The sequence below is a fragment of the Balaenoptera acutorostrata genome, chromosome 16, assembly GCF_949987535.1.
Source record: "Balaenoptera acutorostrata chromosome 16, mBalAcu1.1, whole genome shotgun sequence".
In the NCBI taxonomy this organism is placed as follows: Eukaryota; Metazoa; Chordata; class Mammalia; order Artiodactyla; family Balaenopteridae; genus Balaenoptera; species Balaenoptera acutorostrata.
In genome coordinates this window covers 81,111,601-81,131,040 of record NC_080079.1, presented here as the reverse complement: position 1 = coordinate 81,131,040, position 19,440 = coordinate 81,111,601, and the positions used below count along the sequence as shown (strand labels likewise).

Below are 19,440 nucleotides of genomic sequence, written 5' to 3'. Positions count from 1 at the left end.
AAAAAATGAAATGCAATCCTTACGTCACATAATACACAAAACCTCTTCCACTTTTATGACTGGGAAAAAGCAAAGCTATGTATGAGGTATTCAGAAGATAATACAGAACAATCGCTTTAAGATACCCTTCTCTATTATGAGGTCATAAATCAGTAATAAAAAGAAAACATAAAGGAAAAAGATTAACTGAACACATTGAAGTTAATTTTTATTCATCAAAAAGTACCATCAAGAATGGGAAAAGACAAGCCACATCCTGGGAGAAGTTACTTGTAAACATTTAACCAACAAGAATTGGTACCCAGAATATGTGAAGAATTCCTATGAACTTATAATAATGGGCAAAAAGACTGGAAATGAAATTATAATTACAATTCATGCCTAAAGCCCACTAGATTAGCAAGAATTAATAAGCCTGACAAAATTAAGTATTGCCAAGGATGCAAAGTGAATCTCTTACAGTGCTGGAGGTGGTCCACTTTGGAAAGTAAGTTGAACGTACACACAACTGATGACTTAGCATCATTACTCCAAGGGAAATTCTCGCACACTCCTAAGAGACACGCACAGCAGTATTCATGACAACATTGCTTGTGATAGCAAAAGCAAACAAGTAAACAAAAAAAAAACTATGAATGATCCAAATATCTATAAACAGTAGAATAATACTACAGTATATTCATTCAGTGGAATACTAGTCAGTAATGAAAATGAATTAATTTTAAGATTAACATGAGTGAACCTCAAAAACAAAATACTGAAAGTTAGAGTATAATGAAATAATATGCATACAAATTCAAAACAGGCAAAACAGTCACTGGGTAGAGTCACATACATAGTTGGGAAAACTGTGAAGAAAAATGAGTGAAAAACTATCACAAAAATCAGGATAGTGACTATTATGGAGAGAGTGAGGGTATGTGATTGAGAAAGGGCACACAGAGGCCTTTCACCGGTAATGTTCTATATCCTAATCTGAATAGCTGGTGCACTAGCGTTGGCTTTACTATTCTTTAAAGTACACATTTACACATCATACACTTTTCTGTATTTATGATATTTTACAACAGAAAGAAATTAACTTATCACATTTTCATTTAACTTTCGGTAATAAAATACTTTATTGGTACCTTTTACTGTCAAAAACAGAGTAATGTTTCCATTGTTTAGCTTCCATCTTTAAATGAAAAGCTTTTTAAAAAAAAAAAAAGGAGAAAAAAAATCATTTGATTCTGTCAAAAAACCAGCTACAACTCACTTTTGCAAATAATTAGGTTCTCTCACTTTAAATATCTTAATTCACTGGTCTTCACAATAAATAACTGTATATAAAAGGAGACAATGGCCTAAACAATTTTGCAGAGAACAGTTTACACATCTTAAAAAACTAAGCCTAAATGCTACCCCAACTAAAAACTTGTAAGAATATTTAGTAAGAGTTATTATAAAATTGAATTCATGTAGCACCAAGAAATTTGGGATTTATAATATTTCAGATGATATGATTTACTGAGCAAAAAGAGTAATGATTTGTCTTCCATGAATTTTCAGGGGTTTCTATACAAATAGAAAGAATTCAATATAGATCCCTTTTAAAAGCCAAAGGTTCAAAAATCTATGCATGCCTTTCACCATATCTCCAATTTGTGGATCTAGCAATTGACCATATGGTAAAAGATCCATGTGTGATAAATAACATAGTACAGTCATATCTGAATATAATTTCTTATTCATCTTGTCTCATTAATATAATTTACACCTCAATTAAAACATCATTCTATCTGCAAGTTATATATTTCTCTACAATATTCTGTAATTCAGATTTCCATTTAGACAACCTTTCCCTCCTCCTCTTTTCTCGAATCAGTTATGATCTTATGGTATACCTCATTAAATTGTTTTGTTTTTCTTCTTTCAGTGAAACTTCCCCTCAACTCAAAGTATTACAATAACACAGATGTAGCTTAATTAACATATTAGAAAAGAAGGATAATACATACATATGGATCCATGCTAAATAAGACAACACAAAGCAAAACACACACGACACCATGCTACGTTCATCTAATCTGAGCCACCGCAAGAAGGCCTGATAGGGCCCTGGCTCATGTAAATTGATGTCCCAGACACCAGTTTAGTGTCCTATACTCCAGCATAATTAACTGTTCTGTTAAAGACGTTTCCATGTTTATTTCTGTTTATTCAAAACAGTCTACAGCAACTTTGACTCCTAATCCTGAACATGATGCTAAATTAGTAACACATTATATTTTTAATCAAGCCACGGATTATAACCTTAGTATTTTCTACTATTACCCATTTGTTTAAAAACAGACATTGAGGGGGCTAGGCAACACAAAGTTGAGGGATTTTTGTCTCTGCCTTCTCTTGATTAGTTGGGGATTTCAGATGTGTCATTTAATTATCCTCTGCTTCAGTGAAAAAGGATTCTTTAAGCAGCTGCCCAAAGATCTTAATTTAGAACCAAGCAGGTTGACTCAGTGGTCGGCAGGTGAAGAGCCCTTATCCACACACTCCATCCATGACACTCCGTCCTCTCTTTGGGAACAGGATGCTCCCGACCCACCTTCAGCACAACACATTCCACCCCTCAGCCCAGACGCAACCAGGATACACGTCAGAACATGAAGCCGGGTAAAATTAACTCAAAGCTACTCTTAGAACAAAGAGCAGATTTTGATTTGTCAATGATTCCACAGTGAAGTATACTCACAAAACAGAGACGCTGCATTGCAAAACTTGCTTTTTCTTCTCACACTAAATTGCTAAAGTAATGTCAGCAAGAACACAAAAGATAAGCATGTCTTCTTTGAAAGAGGCACTGCATCTGGAATTGGAATTAAGGCTAAATAAATAGTGCTGGTTTGTGGTTCAGACTAACGTGTCACTGATTACATTAACCAACAGCTTCGCCATTTGTCCTGTATGCCTGTTTGTGAAGATGCGCCGCTATCTCCTCCCTGAAGACCAGCATTCCCAGGTGCGAGTGAGAGGCTTCGTTCATGGCTTTGGACTGGATGCACATGCGGTACTGCTCGGGGGTCAACTCATCAGCACAGCGTTTCTCATGCCAGAGGTGGAAAAGACCAGGAACCGGAGTCCGAATCACAATCAGGTCACCATGTAAGTATTTTCGATAAAGATGAACATCTTCTCCACCCCAACCTTTTACTTCCATATCAAATCCACCTGCAGGATCAAAACTCACACTGTTAAATAACTGCCTGGCAGCCGGAGCACAGTCAAACCTGATAAAGACTTAAACATTCTGTTTCAAATGAGATGGCATGGTATAATCCAAAGACACCTGAAGTAGAGGACTGACATCCTGGTTTAGAAATCCAGTTACCAGCTGACGTCTAGAAGCTCACAATCTGTTGTTGAGAGTATCAAAATGAGATTAAACATTTGAGAATACTTTGTAAACTTCAGAGTTCTATAGAAAACCTCTAGAAAGTCAAATAAAGGAGAAGGAAATATAAATCACCCACAACATCACCACCATTAATGTTTTATTATGTTTTCTTTCTATCCTTTGAGATCCAAGTTCTTCTGGGTCACAGAAAACTTTCCGGAAGGGAAAACAGAAGAAATGGACAAGGTGGACACATAAAGTTGAGAATGGGCACACAGATGATTTAAAGCCATGGAAGTGGGTAAAATTACTAGAGTTTACAGGGAAAACAGGGCCCAGGTCTAAATGCTAAGAAATGTCAATATCTAGAGGGTAAACAGGCAGAGAAAGACAAGTCAGCAAAAGAGACTGAGAGGTGGCCCCAGAAGAAGGAGAAAATTCTGGAGAATGTGCTATCACAGTAGTGAAGTGAGGAAAGCATCTTGAGAAAGAAATGGTCAAGTGTGTGCTGCTCAATTAAGAACTTAAAGAGAATCTAGTAGACCTGGCAATGTAAATGTCACTTAGAGCCTTACTTAGAGCAAGGGAGACAGAGTTCACACTATTTTCAAATTGGTTTAAGCTGAACTAACTTTAAAGAAGCATGGAGAATACAAACTATTTTGAGTTTTTTGAAAAGCTAGAAAAGAGTCTTAAAAATGGAGAAAAAAATTAATTATTTAATTAAAAGCTAGGTTTCCAAATTATGTCTTTTGTCAAATTCTATGTCACTTAATTTCACTCTCATAGGATGACAATAATCCTGAGATCTCTGAAAAATATTACTTTAAATAGTCACAGCTTTACTAAATGCTATGTCTGATTATATCTTGGCTTTTCTTCCTTGTAGATACGAATAAGCTCCTCAAATATTGGAGACGGTACAGATAGTGAAAATAAACAGAGGACTTCCGGTTTCTGGTCCAGCATGTACAGACCTTAGAAGTCATCACTCCATCCTGACAACAAGTAAAAAGTTGAACAAACTGAAAACTCAACAACTCTTTTCAGATCCCTCAGAAAAATAAAGTCACAGGGCAAACTGTGAAGAGACAGATAGGTGGGTAAGACAGAATCACAACTATTAGGGAAGAAATGGACTAATAGAAATCTCCAGGGGAACCAGTACTGGGGTAGGAAAATCTGAACTGTAATTGATGAATTGCTAGAGGCTCAGTGGAAAAGTCCAAGAGTTGAAAATTCCAGAGAGGCCTGCACACTTTTGTGAGTTTTACCTCTAGGTCTACCAGGTTCTCACAGTGAAGACTTGAGAAAAATCCCCTAGCGCTTTCAGAAGGAGGGGGAAAGTAACCATTCTAAAATATGCCAGGGCATTTTGTTCTTCTTAATAAGGCCTGTGCTCAGGAAAAACTATTTTACCAGAGTCTAACCTATCTGGGGGAAGGGATATACCCAACTCCAGCCCACTCTAGCCATCCTGTCCCACCTAAGATTGGGGGCTGTGTCTGTGAAACGATTGTGAAGTTCATGGTCCAGGCTCACAGGCTCACTATAGACGGACTGAGACCTTATCATAGGACTACAGAATACTTCCTCTTCTCGCACACCTTACCATCACTAAAGGCCTATTTACTGCAGTTTCCTTTACCCAGTACATCATGTTCAGCTATGAAGAAAAAAATTAGGCAAACTAAAAGTCAAAAAACAGTTTGAAGTGAGACAGGCTGGGACCCGGGACCCTTTGCTGCAGTGCTGCAGTGCTTACACCTGGACACACCTCTCCTCGAGCAACAAAATACAAAGAAACCGTATGGGACGAAAAATAACTGCATGAATGCGCAGTTGGGGCAAATTATGGATAGAAAGATACAAAAGACCGAAAAACCCAACTGCCACTTCTAAAGAGCCTGGAGCAAAAACTGGGTGTCAGGAGCAAAAGCAGGGTACTGTGCATGCCCCCTGCACACAACACCACAAAGCGGTGGGCAAATGACCTAAGCCACCCCTCTGGCCCGACCCCTGGACACACGCCTACCCTCACCCCATATAAGGAACAAGCTCACCCTGCCTCAGCGAGTGAGCAAGCAAGGGAAACTGTCGTTTGTTCTCACTCCCCGCTGCTGCAGCAGGGGCCCCAATAAAGCCTTGCATGAATTTCTTGTCTGGCCTCTAGTCAATTTCTATTGCTTGGGGAAGGCTAAGAACCCTGGTCAGTATCAGAAGAGAAAAAGCAAACATCAGAACCAGACTCAGATATGGCAGGGATGTTGGAACTAAAGGACTGTGAATTTAAAACGACTATAATTAATACGCTAAGTGCTCTAATGGAAAAAGCAGACAACATGCAAGAACAGGTGGGTAATGTAAGCAGAGAGAGAGAGAGATTCTAAGAAAGAATCACAAAGAAATGCTACAAATAAAAAGCAATGTAACAGAAATGAAGAATACCTTTGAGGGGCTCACTAGTAGACTGGACTTGGCTGAGGAAAGAATCTCTGAACTTGAGAACAGGTTAATAGAGACTTCCAAGACTGAAAAGCAAAGAGAAAGAAGACTGGGGGTGGGGGGGTGGGGAGGGGAAGAAAAGAAAAAAGAGAACAGAATATCCAAGAACTATGGGACAACTACAAAAGGTGTAACATATGTATAATGGGAATACCAGAAGGACAGGAAAGAGGGACAAGAACAGAAGCTCCAAATGAAAGAGGCTAAACTGCAAACAAGTGTTACTGAGAGGGCAGGGGCTCCCTTTCTCACCCAGCCCACATTCATAGGGTAGAGGCTCTCCAAGAGGGAGTAGGCCCTTCTGCTCCCACCTAATGTCCTGCTCATAAAGCAGGGGTGTCTCTCTGAGAGAAGTGTGCCACTATCTCCACCCCCAGGTCTGGAGCAGAGGCTCAGAGCTTTTTCTCAGGGGAAGCAGCAGTCCATAAGAACAAATGCTCCAGAGCTTTTCCCAAAGGAACTGACTTTATTTAAGAGAGAATGTGCAGAAATTCAGGCCTAAGGGGGCTCTTGAAAATACTGGAGATTTGGTGGTAAACAATTAAGAGGAGGCTGGTAGCCCCATTAGAACAAGCTAAAATGTAGGCCAGCCGGTTTACCAGAGCGAGGCAGGCAAAGAGACAGCTAAGAAGAGCCCTCCTGGGGTCCAAGCAAACCTCAAAAACTTGCCTCAAAAACCACCCTGCAAAAGGGTTCAATTTAATTGGTTCAGACTATGGAGCAATTTATGTCCCAGAGCACTGTCAAATCAGCGAGCAAATTAGTGCAGCCTAACAGCCTAATAGGTAGGAGTGACATCAACAGGAATGGAAAGAGACAGTCAAAGAGAGCCCCGCTAAATCCAACGTCATCCCAGGATGGCTGTGCACATGCCCTGATGAGTGACATGAGAAGCTTCATATTGTTGGGAGGCAGAGGGGTGGGGAGACAGAATTCACTAAAATAGTAAAGGCAAGTCAATTAATAAATGAATAAGCAAAGTCAAAACAAAATACAAGCCCTGGAGGCAGGGGGAGTCAATATCTAGAATCAACACAAAATATTATCTAAAATGTCCAGTTTTCAAAAAAGTATTGAAAGAATACTGAAAAGTGTGACCCATATACCAAAAGAAAAGCAGGCAACAGAAATTGCCTGTGAGAGCACCCAGATGTCAGTTTTAGCAGATTTCAAAACAACCATTATAAATATGTTCGAAGAATTAAAAGAAATCATGCTTAAAAAAGTAACAAAGTAAGATGACAATGTCTCATCAAGAAGAGAATATTAATAAAGAGATAGAAATGAGATTCTGGAGTTAAAAAGCACAATAACTCAAATGAAAAATTCACTAGAGCAGCTCAACAGTAGATCTGAACTAACAAAAGAAGAATCAGTGAACCTGAAGATAGATCAATTGAGATTATGCAATACAAAGAAAAGAGGAAAAGAATGAAGAAAAACGAACAGTCTCAGAGAAATGTGGGACACCATTAACTGCTCCAACATATATCTAATAGAAATACAAGGAAAAAACAATGAGAAAGGAGCAGTGAGAAATAACAGAGGTCAGAAGGCAGTGATGTATCCTTACTATTTTATTAAGCAAGAAATCAGGGAAAAAGGCATTAGTTTCATGTAATAGTCTTTTTTATTACTATTTGCTGATTTTCCATCATTTGTTCAGAGATAAAAAGACAAGGTGGAGGACTTCCCTGCTGGCGCAGTGGTTAAGGATCCACCTGCCAATGCAGGGGACATGGGTTCGAGCCCTGGTCAAGATCCCACATGCCGCGGAGCAACTAAGCCCATGTGCCACAACTACTGAGCCCGTGTGCTGCAACTACTGAAGCCTGCACATCTAGAGCCCATGCTCCGCAACAAGAGAAGCCACCACAATGAGAAGCCTGCACACCGCAACAAAGAGTAGCCCCCCCTCGCTGCAACTAGAGAAAGCCCACGCACAGCGACGAAGATCCAACGTGGCCAAAAAAAAAAAAAAAAGACAAGGTGCAGGAATTCCCAAAACAAATGGCTGATTATAAAAATGAAGGTAAGATGGACCTAAAAAATACACAAAATATATTCTATTAAAAAATATATATACCATATATTCTAATACGCTGTGGAAAGGTAGCCCCTGAATGAATCAGGAGACATGGAATGAATGAATCAGGTTTCAGCCTGCTTCCTTAAACTAGGCTCTGATGCTTTAATTTTTGCTGGGTGAGACTAAAGGTACAGTGGGGCAGGTAGCTTAGATGAGATTCTTCAAGGTTAGCTTTGGTTTAGGGGTGTGGATGACTAAGCCAGTGATTCCAAGTTCCCCACTCCAACTTCAACCAGAGCTAGAAAGAGTAGACGTTTTTCCATTTGTTTTAAATACTGGGATTTTGCATTATGTTCAAGAAAACGGTGGTTTCCTCTCCAAGTAAAAAATATGAAAGCCCTTGGACTAGATAACCCAACATTATTTCTAGCTGTAACAATTCATGAGTACACCACCAAAGCTAGGTACAGATCTTTTGTAAGAGTACTCGAAACAACTGCAAATATGGGTATTTTATTTTATCATTATGACCTCATTTTTCTATTCAAAGACACTAATTATAAGCTCACTTTGCCTTTCATATTTCCAGACTCTTCAGGTAATCTCAGACATTCAAAATTTAATAGGAAAACATTTAGATCTGAGACTTTTCAGAAAAATGCCATATTACAGTATACACCTAAAGTCCTATCCTTAAATGTAAGGTGTACTTACCAATGGTCAGGAAATCTGATCGATACTGACAAGTCATTCCAAAGCCAAAATCTCTCCAAAAGCCAGAATCCTTTTTGTGAACCTTAAGGTTAAAAAACAAAATTCAATTTAATCCCTCAAAAACTAGTAGTTTCAATCAACAATGAAACAAATTAAAATATTTTCCAAGTAATACTTTTTCCTGTCATTTATGTGATTGATAATGGATCAGATGCCTTTATATTATTAAATCCTTACAAAACCAACAAAAATACAGTAATCCCCATGAGCATAGGATTCTTGCTACTTTTCTGTTGTTTTGTTTTATGAATTTTGTTTTATTTTACTTTTTTTATACAGCAGGTTCTTATTAGTTATGTATTTTACACAAATTAGTATGTATATGTCAATCTCAATCTCCCAATTTATCCCACCACCACCGCCCCACCCCCTACCCTGCTGTCCCCCCTTGGTGTCCATACTTTTGTTCTCTACTTTCAATTTAATTTGTTCAAGCCTTGTACAAGGTGCAAGCTGAAGTTACTAATAATCAAAGAATTTGATGCCTGACCTCAGGGGGCTTACATTCTGCTTAAGGAGGACACCAGTTGCACAAGCACATACTGTAATACACTGATCACTTCTACACAGTAGGCCTTATTTGGTACCTGGCCAGCATCCATTCCCCTACCGCTTTCCTGACTGTGTACAGTTTTGCCCTGGTAATTACCTGGTCCCATGCAGCCCATGAGCTTCAGGGACGCTCCTTCCACTGGCAGCGTCAGACTGGGCCACGAGCACGCTACACCAGTGAGACGGTCTCACCCTACTCACTTAGGAACTGACTAGGCATTAGACAAAGTTCAGGTCCACATGCTAAAACAGGAGGGCTATTGGGAACTTTGGAAAACAAAGCCCCCTCATTCTTCTGAGAGCTACTAGAAAAGACACTTGCTCTCTTTGGATGGTGTAGGGCAGGAGTAAGCAACTCCCACCTGGCTTTGTAAATAACTGTATTGGAACAAAGCCACACTCGTTTGTTTGCAAATTGTCTATGGGTATTTTTGTGGTACAATGGCAGAGTAAAATAGTTGGAACAGGGACTGTATGGTCCGCAAAACCTAAAATATTTTCTATGTGGCTCTTTACGGAATAAGTTTGTCAACCCCTGGTGTAGGGTATAGATGTGAAGTTTGGAACTGCTGCAGTCCTTTCCCACCATGAGGGAAACCAGCTTTAAAATGGAGAGGTCACCACTGAAGTCCAAGCAGAGAAAGAAAAAGAAAATCAGGGCTTTGATGACACTGGGCCTGCAGAATGAAGTAAAAGTTGAAGCTTGATAAACCTCCTTTTAAAATTCATACATTCAACAAGTGTTTAATCTGTTGGACTTGGTTTTGGGAGCTGGGACCCAGCAGGGAACAGAGGTGACAAAATCCCTGCTACCACAGAGCCTCCGTTTTGATGGGAAAATAACCAATAAATAAATATAGGTCTCAGGTGGTGACACATGCTAGAAAGAAAGATGCCGTAGGCTAAACAGAGAGCAAGACAGAAAGCCTATTTTAGATATAATGGCCACAAAAGGCCTCTATGAGGAGGTAACGTTTGAGCAGGGACCCTACAGAAATCAGGGAGTGGGCTATGCAAATATGTGGAGATCATTCCAGAAGCATGTACAATGGCTCTGAGGGAGGAGCTCACTTGGAGTGTTTGACAAACAGTAAAGAAACAACTGTGGCAAGAGCTCAGAAAACAAGGGCAAGAAGAATGAGGCCCCAGGTCAAGAAACAGCTATGACATTTTCCAAACATAAGTGGTATTACAGTATTTTGGTAGGCTTACGGCAATGATCTAGAAGAGGCAAAATGTTAGGATAGGAGAGAGTGAAGAATGGCTGAGGGGCGCCCTTGTTTAGGCATGAGGGATGAGCTCCATGTAGTTCACTACAAAAGGACGAGCTGGCCTTATGAAGGAATGTGGCAGTTCCTCCACTGGGACTGGAGAGAGGCTGAGAATGTGATACAGAGCCAGTGAGGTCGATGGATCTCATGACAGGAGAATAAGGAAGTGAACACCCGACTGCTTCTCTTTTCTAAACGAAACAGATACGTGGAGAGTAAGGAGTGGTGAGGGTTGCTGGGAGGCGTGAGAAGGATAGTGTGGCGGGCTTGGAGGACAAAGAGTGGGTGGGCTAGGGTAAGGCACAGGATTTCAGGGCAGTCTGGGACCCCTGAGGCCTGTGGTCATGTTTAAAGCTATGCTGTGTAGTGGGACTGTGTGTCTCTCACTCTCCACCTTCTGCTACTCTGGGGCCTGGCTGACAGAGTTGCCCTTAACCAGGTTAGGGTTCTAAGAGAAAACACTGGAAGGAGTGAGGGGTGAAGGAGGTGAGTGTATGGCAAAGAAGAGGCTGTGGATAACCGCTGACCATGGAGTCTGAGCTGGGTAAGGAGGGAAATGAGGATATGGATGTGAGGAGGGTGACAGAGAGGAGAGAGACAGGCACCTCACCCAAGCTGCAGCATTCTGAGACAGCTTCCTCCAAGAAATGAAGTTACAGCTGGGATCTGAGAGATAAGTAGGAGTTAGTCAAGTGAAAGACGTGCTGGGAGAAAGTTCCAGGCAAAGGAACAGTTTACGCAAAGGCCTGTGATGGAAGAGAGCACTGTGGGTGAAAGATGGTGGGACTAAAACACTGGGGTCTGAAGTAGAGGTGCCCACAAATGTGGAGCAGGGCTCAGGAAACTTTTATAGAGAACTGGACAGTAAATATTTTAGGCTCTGCAGAACATAGAATCTCTGTCTCAAATACTCAACTCTGTCACTGTAGTGTGAAAGCAGTCATTAACAAGTAAATAATCAAATGAACACGTTGTGTTCCAAAAAACTTTAAGGCCACTGAAATTTGAATTTCATATAATTTTCATGTGCCATGAAATATTATCCTTTATAAAAATATTTTTCAACCGTTCTTAACTCATGGACCATTCAAAACTAGGCAGCAGGCCGGATTTGGCCTGCAGGCCACAGACTGCTGACCCCTGGCCTAGAGGGATCGGCAGGGCCACATCAGAGAGAACTACGTGTGCCTGGTCACATGGTTTGGGCTTTATCCTAATGGTAATGGGGGTTCTCTGAAGAGCAGGAGCAAAAGGAGTAATGTGATCAGACGATGCTTTTGGAAGATCATTCTGGATGATAAGGGAGAAGAGATAAGGAGAGAGAAGAGGTAAGAAGGCAAGAATGGAGGCAGTGAGGCTGGTTAAGAGGCAACAGTTATAATCTGGGGATAAGAAGCTGGTGGGATAGACTGTCATGGTATGTACAGAAAGAAAAAAAATTTGATGGATGTAGAAAAGATTTAGGACACAGAATTGACAGAAGTTAGCAAGTGACTCAATGGGCAGGAGCAGGGGATGAGACGGAAGGATCACCCAAGGATGACTGCAGACTGTTGTCCTGACGATGGGTATGTGACGGTACCTCCCCCACAAGAGCAGGAGCACGGGGTTGGGGGCGGGGGAGGACCAGCCCAGAGGTGGATGCTGTGGAGCCAGGTTCTGCACACAATGAATTTCAGTGACCTGCAGGGCAACCACAGATCGGAAATTCTTGCAGATAGCAGGAATACGGGAATATACAGGTCTGCAGAGGAGGCAGCTTTGGAGAAGAGTGGGACAGTCTGAAAAAGCTGCTGTGCAGAACGGGAGAACCACTCCGGAAAACAGAAGGAACCAGGCAGTACTGAGGACTTGGCTCAAGTAGGAGCTAATAAATGAAATACAAATTTTCCTTTAACATTTGGTGGGGGGCGGAAGGCTTCTTCCTGAGGGCAGGACTTTTTGTTAATTTTGCTTGCTATTAATTTTGCTCACTGCTATATCCCTAGTACCTAGAACAATGCAAGGCACAGGACAGGCTTTCAATAAATACTTGTTAAATGAATAAATAAATTTATACAGGCATAAGTTTTGTGGCAAAACCAAGATTAGGCTCTAGCATTCTTATCTCCTTTGTCAAAAAATATATAATTTATATAATCCTGGTGCAAAGTACTAAAACATCCACTCTGACATTTCTATCCCAGGCCAATTCTGATTTTATAAATATTATGACTTCATTTATAACTTAGTTTCTTTAAAAATTCTTCAAATATTATCAGACTTGGGGAAAAGAGTCATTGGTTTTGTTTGATTTTTAAATCAGCACATTTTCACTGAGGAAAGTAGAAGGAAACTCATATTGTCTACAATCCCTGATTGTTAATATTTTATTGCAGTTTACTCTTTCTCCTGAGCATGTGGGAGATGCAGCTATCCACACACAACCTACATCTCCAGCCCTCAGCTGCTCACAGACGGCAGGTTCACGAATCCCCCTGGCAACATGGCACTTTCCCTTGGACGTCTGATAACCAACACCCACCTACCATGCTCACATTGACGTCCTGATCTCTCCTCTTGCCACTCCTGTCTTTCCCTCACTCCCCACATCTAATCCACCAGCAAGTTCTGTCTCTAAATCACACCCAAACCTTTCTCCACAGTCACCATCCTCACCCAAGCCGCAGCACCGCCCCTGGTCTACTGCAAAAGCCTAACTGGCTACTTGCAGTTAGAGCCACACACAATCCATTCTCCACAGAACCAGAACTCCCAAGGCTTTCTACCACACTTCCATAAAATTCAAACCCCTTACAGGGGTACAGCAAGCTCTATATGACCTGGCCCAGCTCTGCGCCCGCTCGCCCCCTGCGCTCCAGCCACCTTAGGAAATCCACTAGCTGTCTTTCTGCCTGGCACTGCCTTCCCCAGTCACTGTGCAGCAGGTTCCTTCCTTTCATTCGGAAGCCCCTCCAACAGCCCCATCTCAGAGAGGCCTTTCTGACCCAACGCAACACAGAAACCACCTAATCACTCTTCACAACGCAGCCTGTTTTAATGATCTGCATGGTACTTGTTAATTGATTTTATTTTCTGTCTTTTCCTACCAGACTAAAGATTCTTGTGAACAACAATCACGTCTGTACGGTTCTACGTGCTGGGGTTCCAGCAGTGAATAATGGCTGGCATAGAATGGACGCTCACTATTTGATGAATTAATATAACAGAGTGGAGACTACGAAGCCACACTGCCCGGGCTCCTGGCCCCATCCTGGCCAGCTGTGCATTAGGGGAGGGGCACTCATCCACGCACAGCTGTCTCCTCATCTGTAAAACAGGGGTAATAATAGCACCCACCTCAGAGGTTGTTACAGGATTAAATGAGTTAACGTGTATAAAAAACAGCACAGTACCTTGCACAAACAAAAGGGTACATAAAAACACTAGCTATTATAGCATTAAAATATCTAAAATATATATACACCATTTACCATTTTTTAACTTCACATTTACCTCTACGTTTATGCTGTTGTATTTATTTCCATTTCATGAACATTTTCCTCTTGACACACAACATTCACCACAGTATATACTATAATTCAATTTATCATTTTATTATTACAGTTTTGCTTGCTTTTAATCTTGTCAATATTATGCATATTGCTACTCTACACCTCTGATTATTTCCTCAGGAGAGACTCCTGGGAGCGGAAATTATTGGATCAGAGGGATGAACCTGTTTGAAAACTCCTGACCCAGAAAGCTCACCTGTATTCCCACACCACTGGCAGGGACGGAGGAGCCCCTATCCTGCCAGCCTCACTCACATGGCTGTTTTTAAAAACAGCGATTTCACAGAAGAAAAGTATCGCACTGCTGTTTTAACGCATTCTTAGTAAGAAAGTCTATTTAAATATGTTTACTGTGAATTACTATCAAATGCCTTTTAACTATTTTTTTCCTATTTGGTGTATTTCCTATTTACTTCTAATACAACTTTAAACATTATGGAGAGCAAACTTTTGTCTTATGCTTTTTAAGTGAGAAGAATGAAGCCTAGAAAGGTTAAATAACTTGCAATGGTTACAAACTGGTGAAACTACAATTTGAAGTGGAAGTTCTTAAACTTATTTTTCTATACAACATCTTAGAATGAATCCACTTTCAAATCATTCTTCGCCCACATCCTCCCAAACCAGACAAGAATATTAGCTCTTCACCCTCATAGGCTGAGTCCATTTTGTACTTCTTCTGGTTTGTTTTTCCAAGTAAAATTTTTTATAAATAAACTTTTTATTTTGAAATAATTTCAGATTTATAGAAAAGTTGCCACATAGTAAAGAGTTCTCATATACTTCTCTTGTAGCTTTAGCTTCCCCTAAATGTTATTATCTTACACCGTTGTGGTACATTTGTCAAAACTAAGAGACCAACAGTGGTATATTACTATTAACTAACTGCAGACTTTATTGGGATTCCACCAGTTTTTCCTTTAATGTCCTTTTTTCTGTTCTAGGATCCAGTCCAGGCGACCACATTGCATTTGGTGTTATGTCTCCTTAGTCTCCTGAGAAACTGTGACATTCATTTTCTCAGTCTTGTTTTTGATGATCTTGACAGTTTTAAGGTAGTAATGGTCAGGTATTTTATAGGATGTCCCTCAATTTGGGTTTGTCTCAAGTTTTTCTCATAATTAGGCTGGGGTTATAGGTTTTTGGAAGAAAGACCACAGGGGTGAAGTCCCTTTCTCGTTACATCATATGAGGGGGTACATGACAACACTAGTAATGTTAACCTTCATTACTTTGTTTAAGGTGGTGTCTGCCAGGTTTCTCTGTTGAAACCTACTAGTTTTTCTTTTTTTCATACTTGTTTCTTTGGAAGTGAGTCACCTAGCTCCACCTTCTGGAAAAGGGAGTATCTACAAGTTATTTAGAATTCGGTAGGGAAGATCTGTCTCTTTTCCCCCTATCTAATCTAATCAACCTATCAATCTATCCAGTTCATTCATTATTATTACTTATTTACTCACTCACAAATGTATTTATATCAGTATGGACTCATGGATATTTATTTTATGCTGGTGTTATAATCCAGTACTAGGCTATTTATTTTGTTGCTCAAATTGTTCCAGCTTTGCCACTGGGAGCCCTTTCAGGCTCTTGTGTCCCTCTGGCATACCCTCATCCTATTGTTGTTTGAATATTTCCTTACTTTCTAGAGCTACAAGATGCTCCAGGCTCCTCTATTTCCTGTCCCAGCACTAAGTTCTGGGAACTGGGTATGCCTTTTACTCTAAAGATCTCACTGCTTCTGGGTCTCTTGGGACAGAGTTAGGTCATACATGTATGTATACCATGTATAAACCCTTTGACTTTTTAATCCTAAATTGCTATTAACTTCTTTTTTATTATGTGTTTCATCAACAACTATTTAAAGAAACTAAAGTTTTACTAGGTTCTTGCTGTTGTTGACCACTTTTTAAAAAAAATTTATTTTATTTTAAATAAAAATTTTTTTGGCTGCGTTTAAATAAAATCTTTTGGCTGCATTGGGTCTTTGTTGCTGCGCAGAGGCTTTTCTCTAGTTGTGGCGAGCAGGGGCTACCCTTCGTTGTGGTGCGCAGGCTTCTCATTGCGGTGGCTTCTCTTGTTGGGGAGCACGGGCTCTAGGCGCACGGGCTACGGTAGTTGTGGCACTCGGGCTCAGTAGTTGTGGCTCACGGGCTCTAGAGCACAGGCTCAGCAGTTGTGGTGCACGGGCTTGCTCTGCGGCATGTGGGATCTTCCTGGACCAGGGCTCGAACCCGTGTCCTCTGCATTGGCAGGTGGATTCTTAACCACTGCGCCACCAAGGAAGCCCCTGACCACTGTTTTATTCTCAGGTCTTCCTCTTTCAATGTGCTCATTCTCATTCTGCTGAATTAGAAAAGGTCTGTGAGAAATAAACTCTGAGTTCTTCAGTGTTCAAAAATGTCTATTTTGCCCTCAAATAAGTCAAATATGGATTCTATAATCGAAGTTATTTTTCTTCAGAATTTTCAAGGTATCATTTTATTATCTTCTAATACCAATATTATCATGAAGGCCGCGAGTGCCAACCTATTATTCCTTTGTAGACAAGCTAGGTTTTGTTATTTTTGGCATCTCTGGAAACTATTAGGATTGTCCCTTGACTTCTGTTCTCAAATGCCAGAAGACTTATCTTTCCTTAGTTCTTTGAAGTTTTCTTCTATTTCCTCCCCTCTCTATTCTCTTTTCTCTCCCTTCTGGAACTCCTATTAAACAATCTGGGAGCTTCTGAATTGATTTCCCACATCTCAATTTTTCTCTCACATTGTCTTTTGGCCTGTCTGCCAGTTTACAAACTATTTCAACTGTGACCATCTGCTCTTCAGCCCATTTACTGAGTTTTATATTTTCACAATTTCCAAGTTCTGATTCTATTTTTAGCAACAAATAGTTTTATGAAATTAACATTTTCTCTAATTTCCTTAAAGATATATTTAACGTTGTTTTCTACCTGTATTCATATTCTCATGTGTTAATTTTTCTATTTATTAAAATTTGGTGCCTCTTTCATTGTGTTAGCTTCCCTCAAATGTTTGGCTAGCTGTGGTTAGCTGCTACTCATTTTTGTTTCAAAAACCCCTGGTTGCTAGCTATGATTACAGGGGTCTATCTCCAGCAATAGTGAAGGAGGGGCTAAACGTGGTCTTGGGCAGAATGTGCCAACAACAGCTCACCTCTGGAGTCTGGGGCTCCCTATCCACCCTACAACTCAGTATTCCTAGGACCCTACCCTGCCTTTCTAGCTCCAGGGACCACACACACTGCCTCAGCCTGCAGGTCAGTGCCGGTGATGCCTGCTGTTCAGCACACCTCCCAGAGAAGCACAGATACTCTACCACTCCCTGTCTTCTATGAGCTCAGAGGATGCAAGGCAGCTCCATCTTCGGTGTTGTCCTGAATATGTTCCAGACTGTTCTCTCCTCCATTAATCAATTCTATGACAACTATTGTCATCTTACAGAAATTTCTCAAAATTTAAATCTCCTAATGGCACTTCTCTCATTCTCCAATACGAATATGCCTTTTTATTTTTAATAATTCACTTCTACAAAGGATTTAGGGTGCCAGATAAGGCAGATGTAGATGCTCAGTTTTCCACTTTGACCCCATCTGTACCTATATTCCTAAGTAATACTGGCCTACAGATAAGGTAGAAGTGTGTGTGTGTGTGTGTGTGTGTGTGTGTGTGTGTGTGTGTGTATGTTTATGTATACATGCTTTGCCAGGGGTTGGTATGAAGATAATGCTGGCCTCTTAAAATATATTAAGTAGATCATATGGCACTAATATTACCTGTTCTTTGAAAGTTTGGAAAAACTCACCAGTGAAACATATCTATGTATCTGCAGGTTAAATGTTTGATAACTGTTCTAGTATTTTTAATTGCTCTTCGTCTCTTCAGAGCTTCCATCTCTTTTATTTATAAAATACTAACATGAGCTTTTATAAAATATTAACATGAGGGACTTCCCTGGTGGCCCAGTGGTTAAGACTCCATGCTTCCAATGGAGGGGGCGTGGGTTTGATCCCTGGTCAGGGAACTAAGATCCCGCATGCTGTGCGGTGCAGCCAAAAATAAAATAAAATAAAAGTACAAAAAAAAAAAATTTACATGAATTTAGTTCATGCTAATATTTCATAAACTCTCAAATCTTTCCTTTTATTTAGAATTTTTTAAACTTACTACATGAAATAGATTTCTCTTAATGTTTTCTTATTCTAATTTCCTATGTTGTGTTTTCTTTTTTACCCTGAATCTGCCCACTTTATGATTACATTTTTTCTGCACATAAAGAATAAGCTCCTATATTTGTCAATCTATTATTTTTGGTTCATTAATTTACGCCTTTATTTCTTCCCTGGAGTTACTTTTCACTTTTTAAACATGTTAAATTGTCTTCTTAGTTCATTTGTTTCCTTTTTGTTCTTAATGTTAACAATAAAAGATTAGGCTAAATGCAATATAGTATCCTGGACTGGATCCTGGAACAGAAAGAGGAGGTGTAGTAGAAAAACTGGTGAAATCCTAATAAAATCTATAGTGTAGTTAGCAGTAACTTACCAATGTTAATTTCTTAATTTTGACAAATGAACCATGGCTATGTAAGATGTAAACAATAGGGGAAACTGGGTGAAGTACAGGAACTCTCTACACTATCTTTCCAACTTTTCTGTAAATCTAAATTATTCCACATAAGTTTATTTAAATTTTTTTCAAAACTTTTATAACTTTGTCAATAACTATAAGTTCTGATATATGGCATTCCCATTCCAAGACTTTCTAAGTAATTTCCCATAGTATATTATTCCTTCTTATTTATTTAGCAGTTTTAATTTCCAGTTAGTAAGGTTTCTAAAATTAAAATTTATTTTTAGTATTACTAAAAATAAGTTGGTAGAAATGACCGTACAATTTTCACAATCTAGAACCTGAATTTTTCTCTGTAGCCTAAACTTTTCTACCCACCCCGCAACCCCCTGCCAGAATCACACTTTATGGAGGGGGTACACTATGAAAATGTGTTCATAGTAACTACAGTTTTTAATTGAAACTATGTTTTCTGTTTGTGAAACAAACATAAAGGAACCAGGCAAGGATCTCTGAGACTTTTCATAACCGACAGTAAGAGTCTTACCAGCTGCTGTTCCACAGGCGGGGGCACATCCAGATTGGCATAAACAATGGCAGGGTTGTAAAGACTAAACACCACAGGGTAAAACACCTTCTTGCCTATAAATTAAAATATGTTTACATCACAAAAAGAAGTAATAAAATAAAGCACTGATCTTTATTGCGATATCTACTACGACTTTGTTAAAGTGTTTCTTTGTTACATATGATGATTTTATTTTATTAATATTGTATTTTATCAATGTTCA

General features: G+C 39.9%; 1 protein-coding gene across 1 annotated transcript in view; it reads right to left on the bottom strand.

Annotated features, from left to right (window-relative positions):
- Window positions 1–182: 182 nt before the first annotated feature.
- Window positions 183–19,440, bottom strand: part of CSGALNACT2 (chondroitin sulfate N-acetylgalactosaminyltransferase 2) — a 50,141-nt gene continuing 30,883 nt past the window's right edge. Inside the window, exons 7-9 of the mRNA XM_057530979.1 lie at window positions 19,197–19,291; window positions 8,625–8,706; window positions 183–3,210 (exon numbers count right to left, since the gene is read on the bottom strand). Coding sequence (XP_057386962.1) covers window positions 2,918–3,210; window positions 8,625–8,706; window positions 19,197–19,291 — 470 coding nt within the window. The 3' untranslated portion in view covers window positions 183–2,917. The remainder of the gene's footprint in view (window positions 3,211–8,624; window positions 8,707–19,196; window positions 19,292–19,440) is intronic.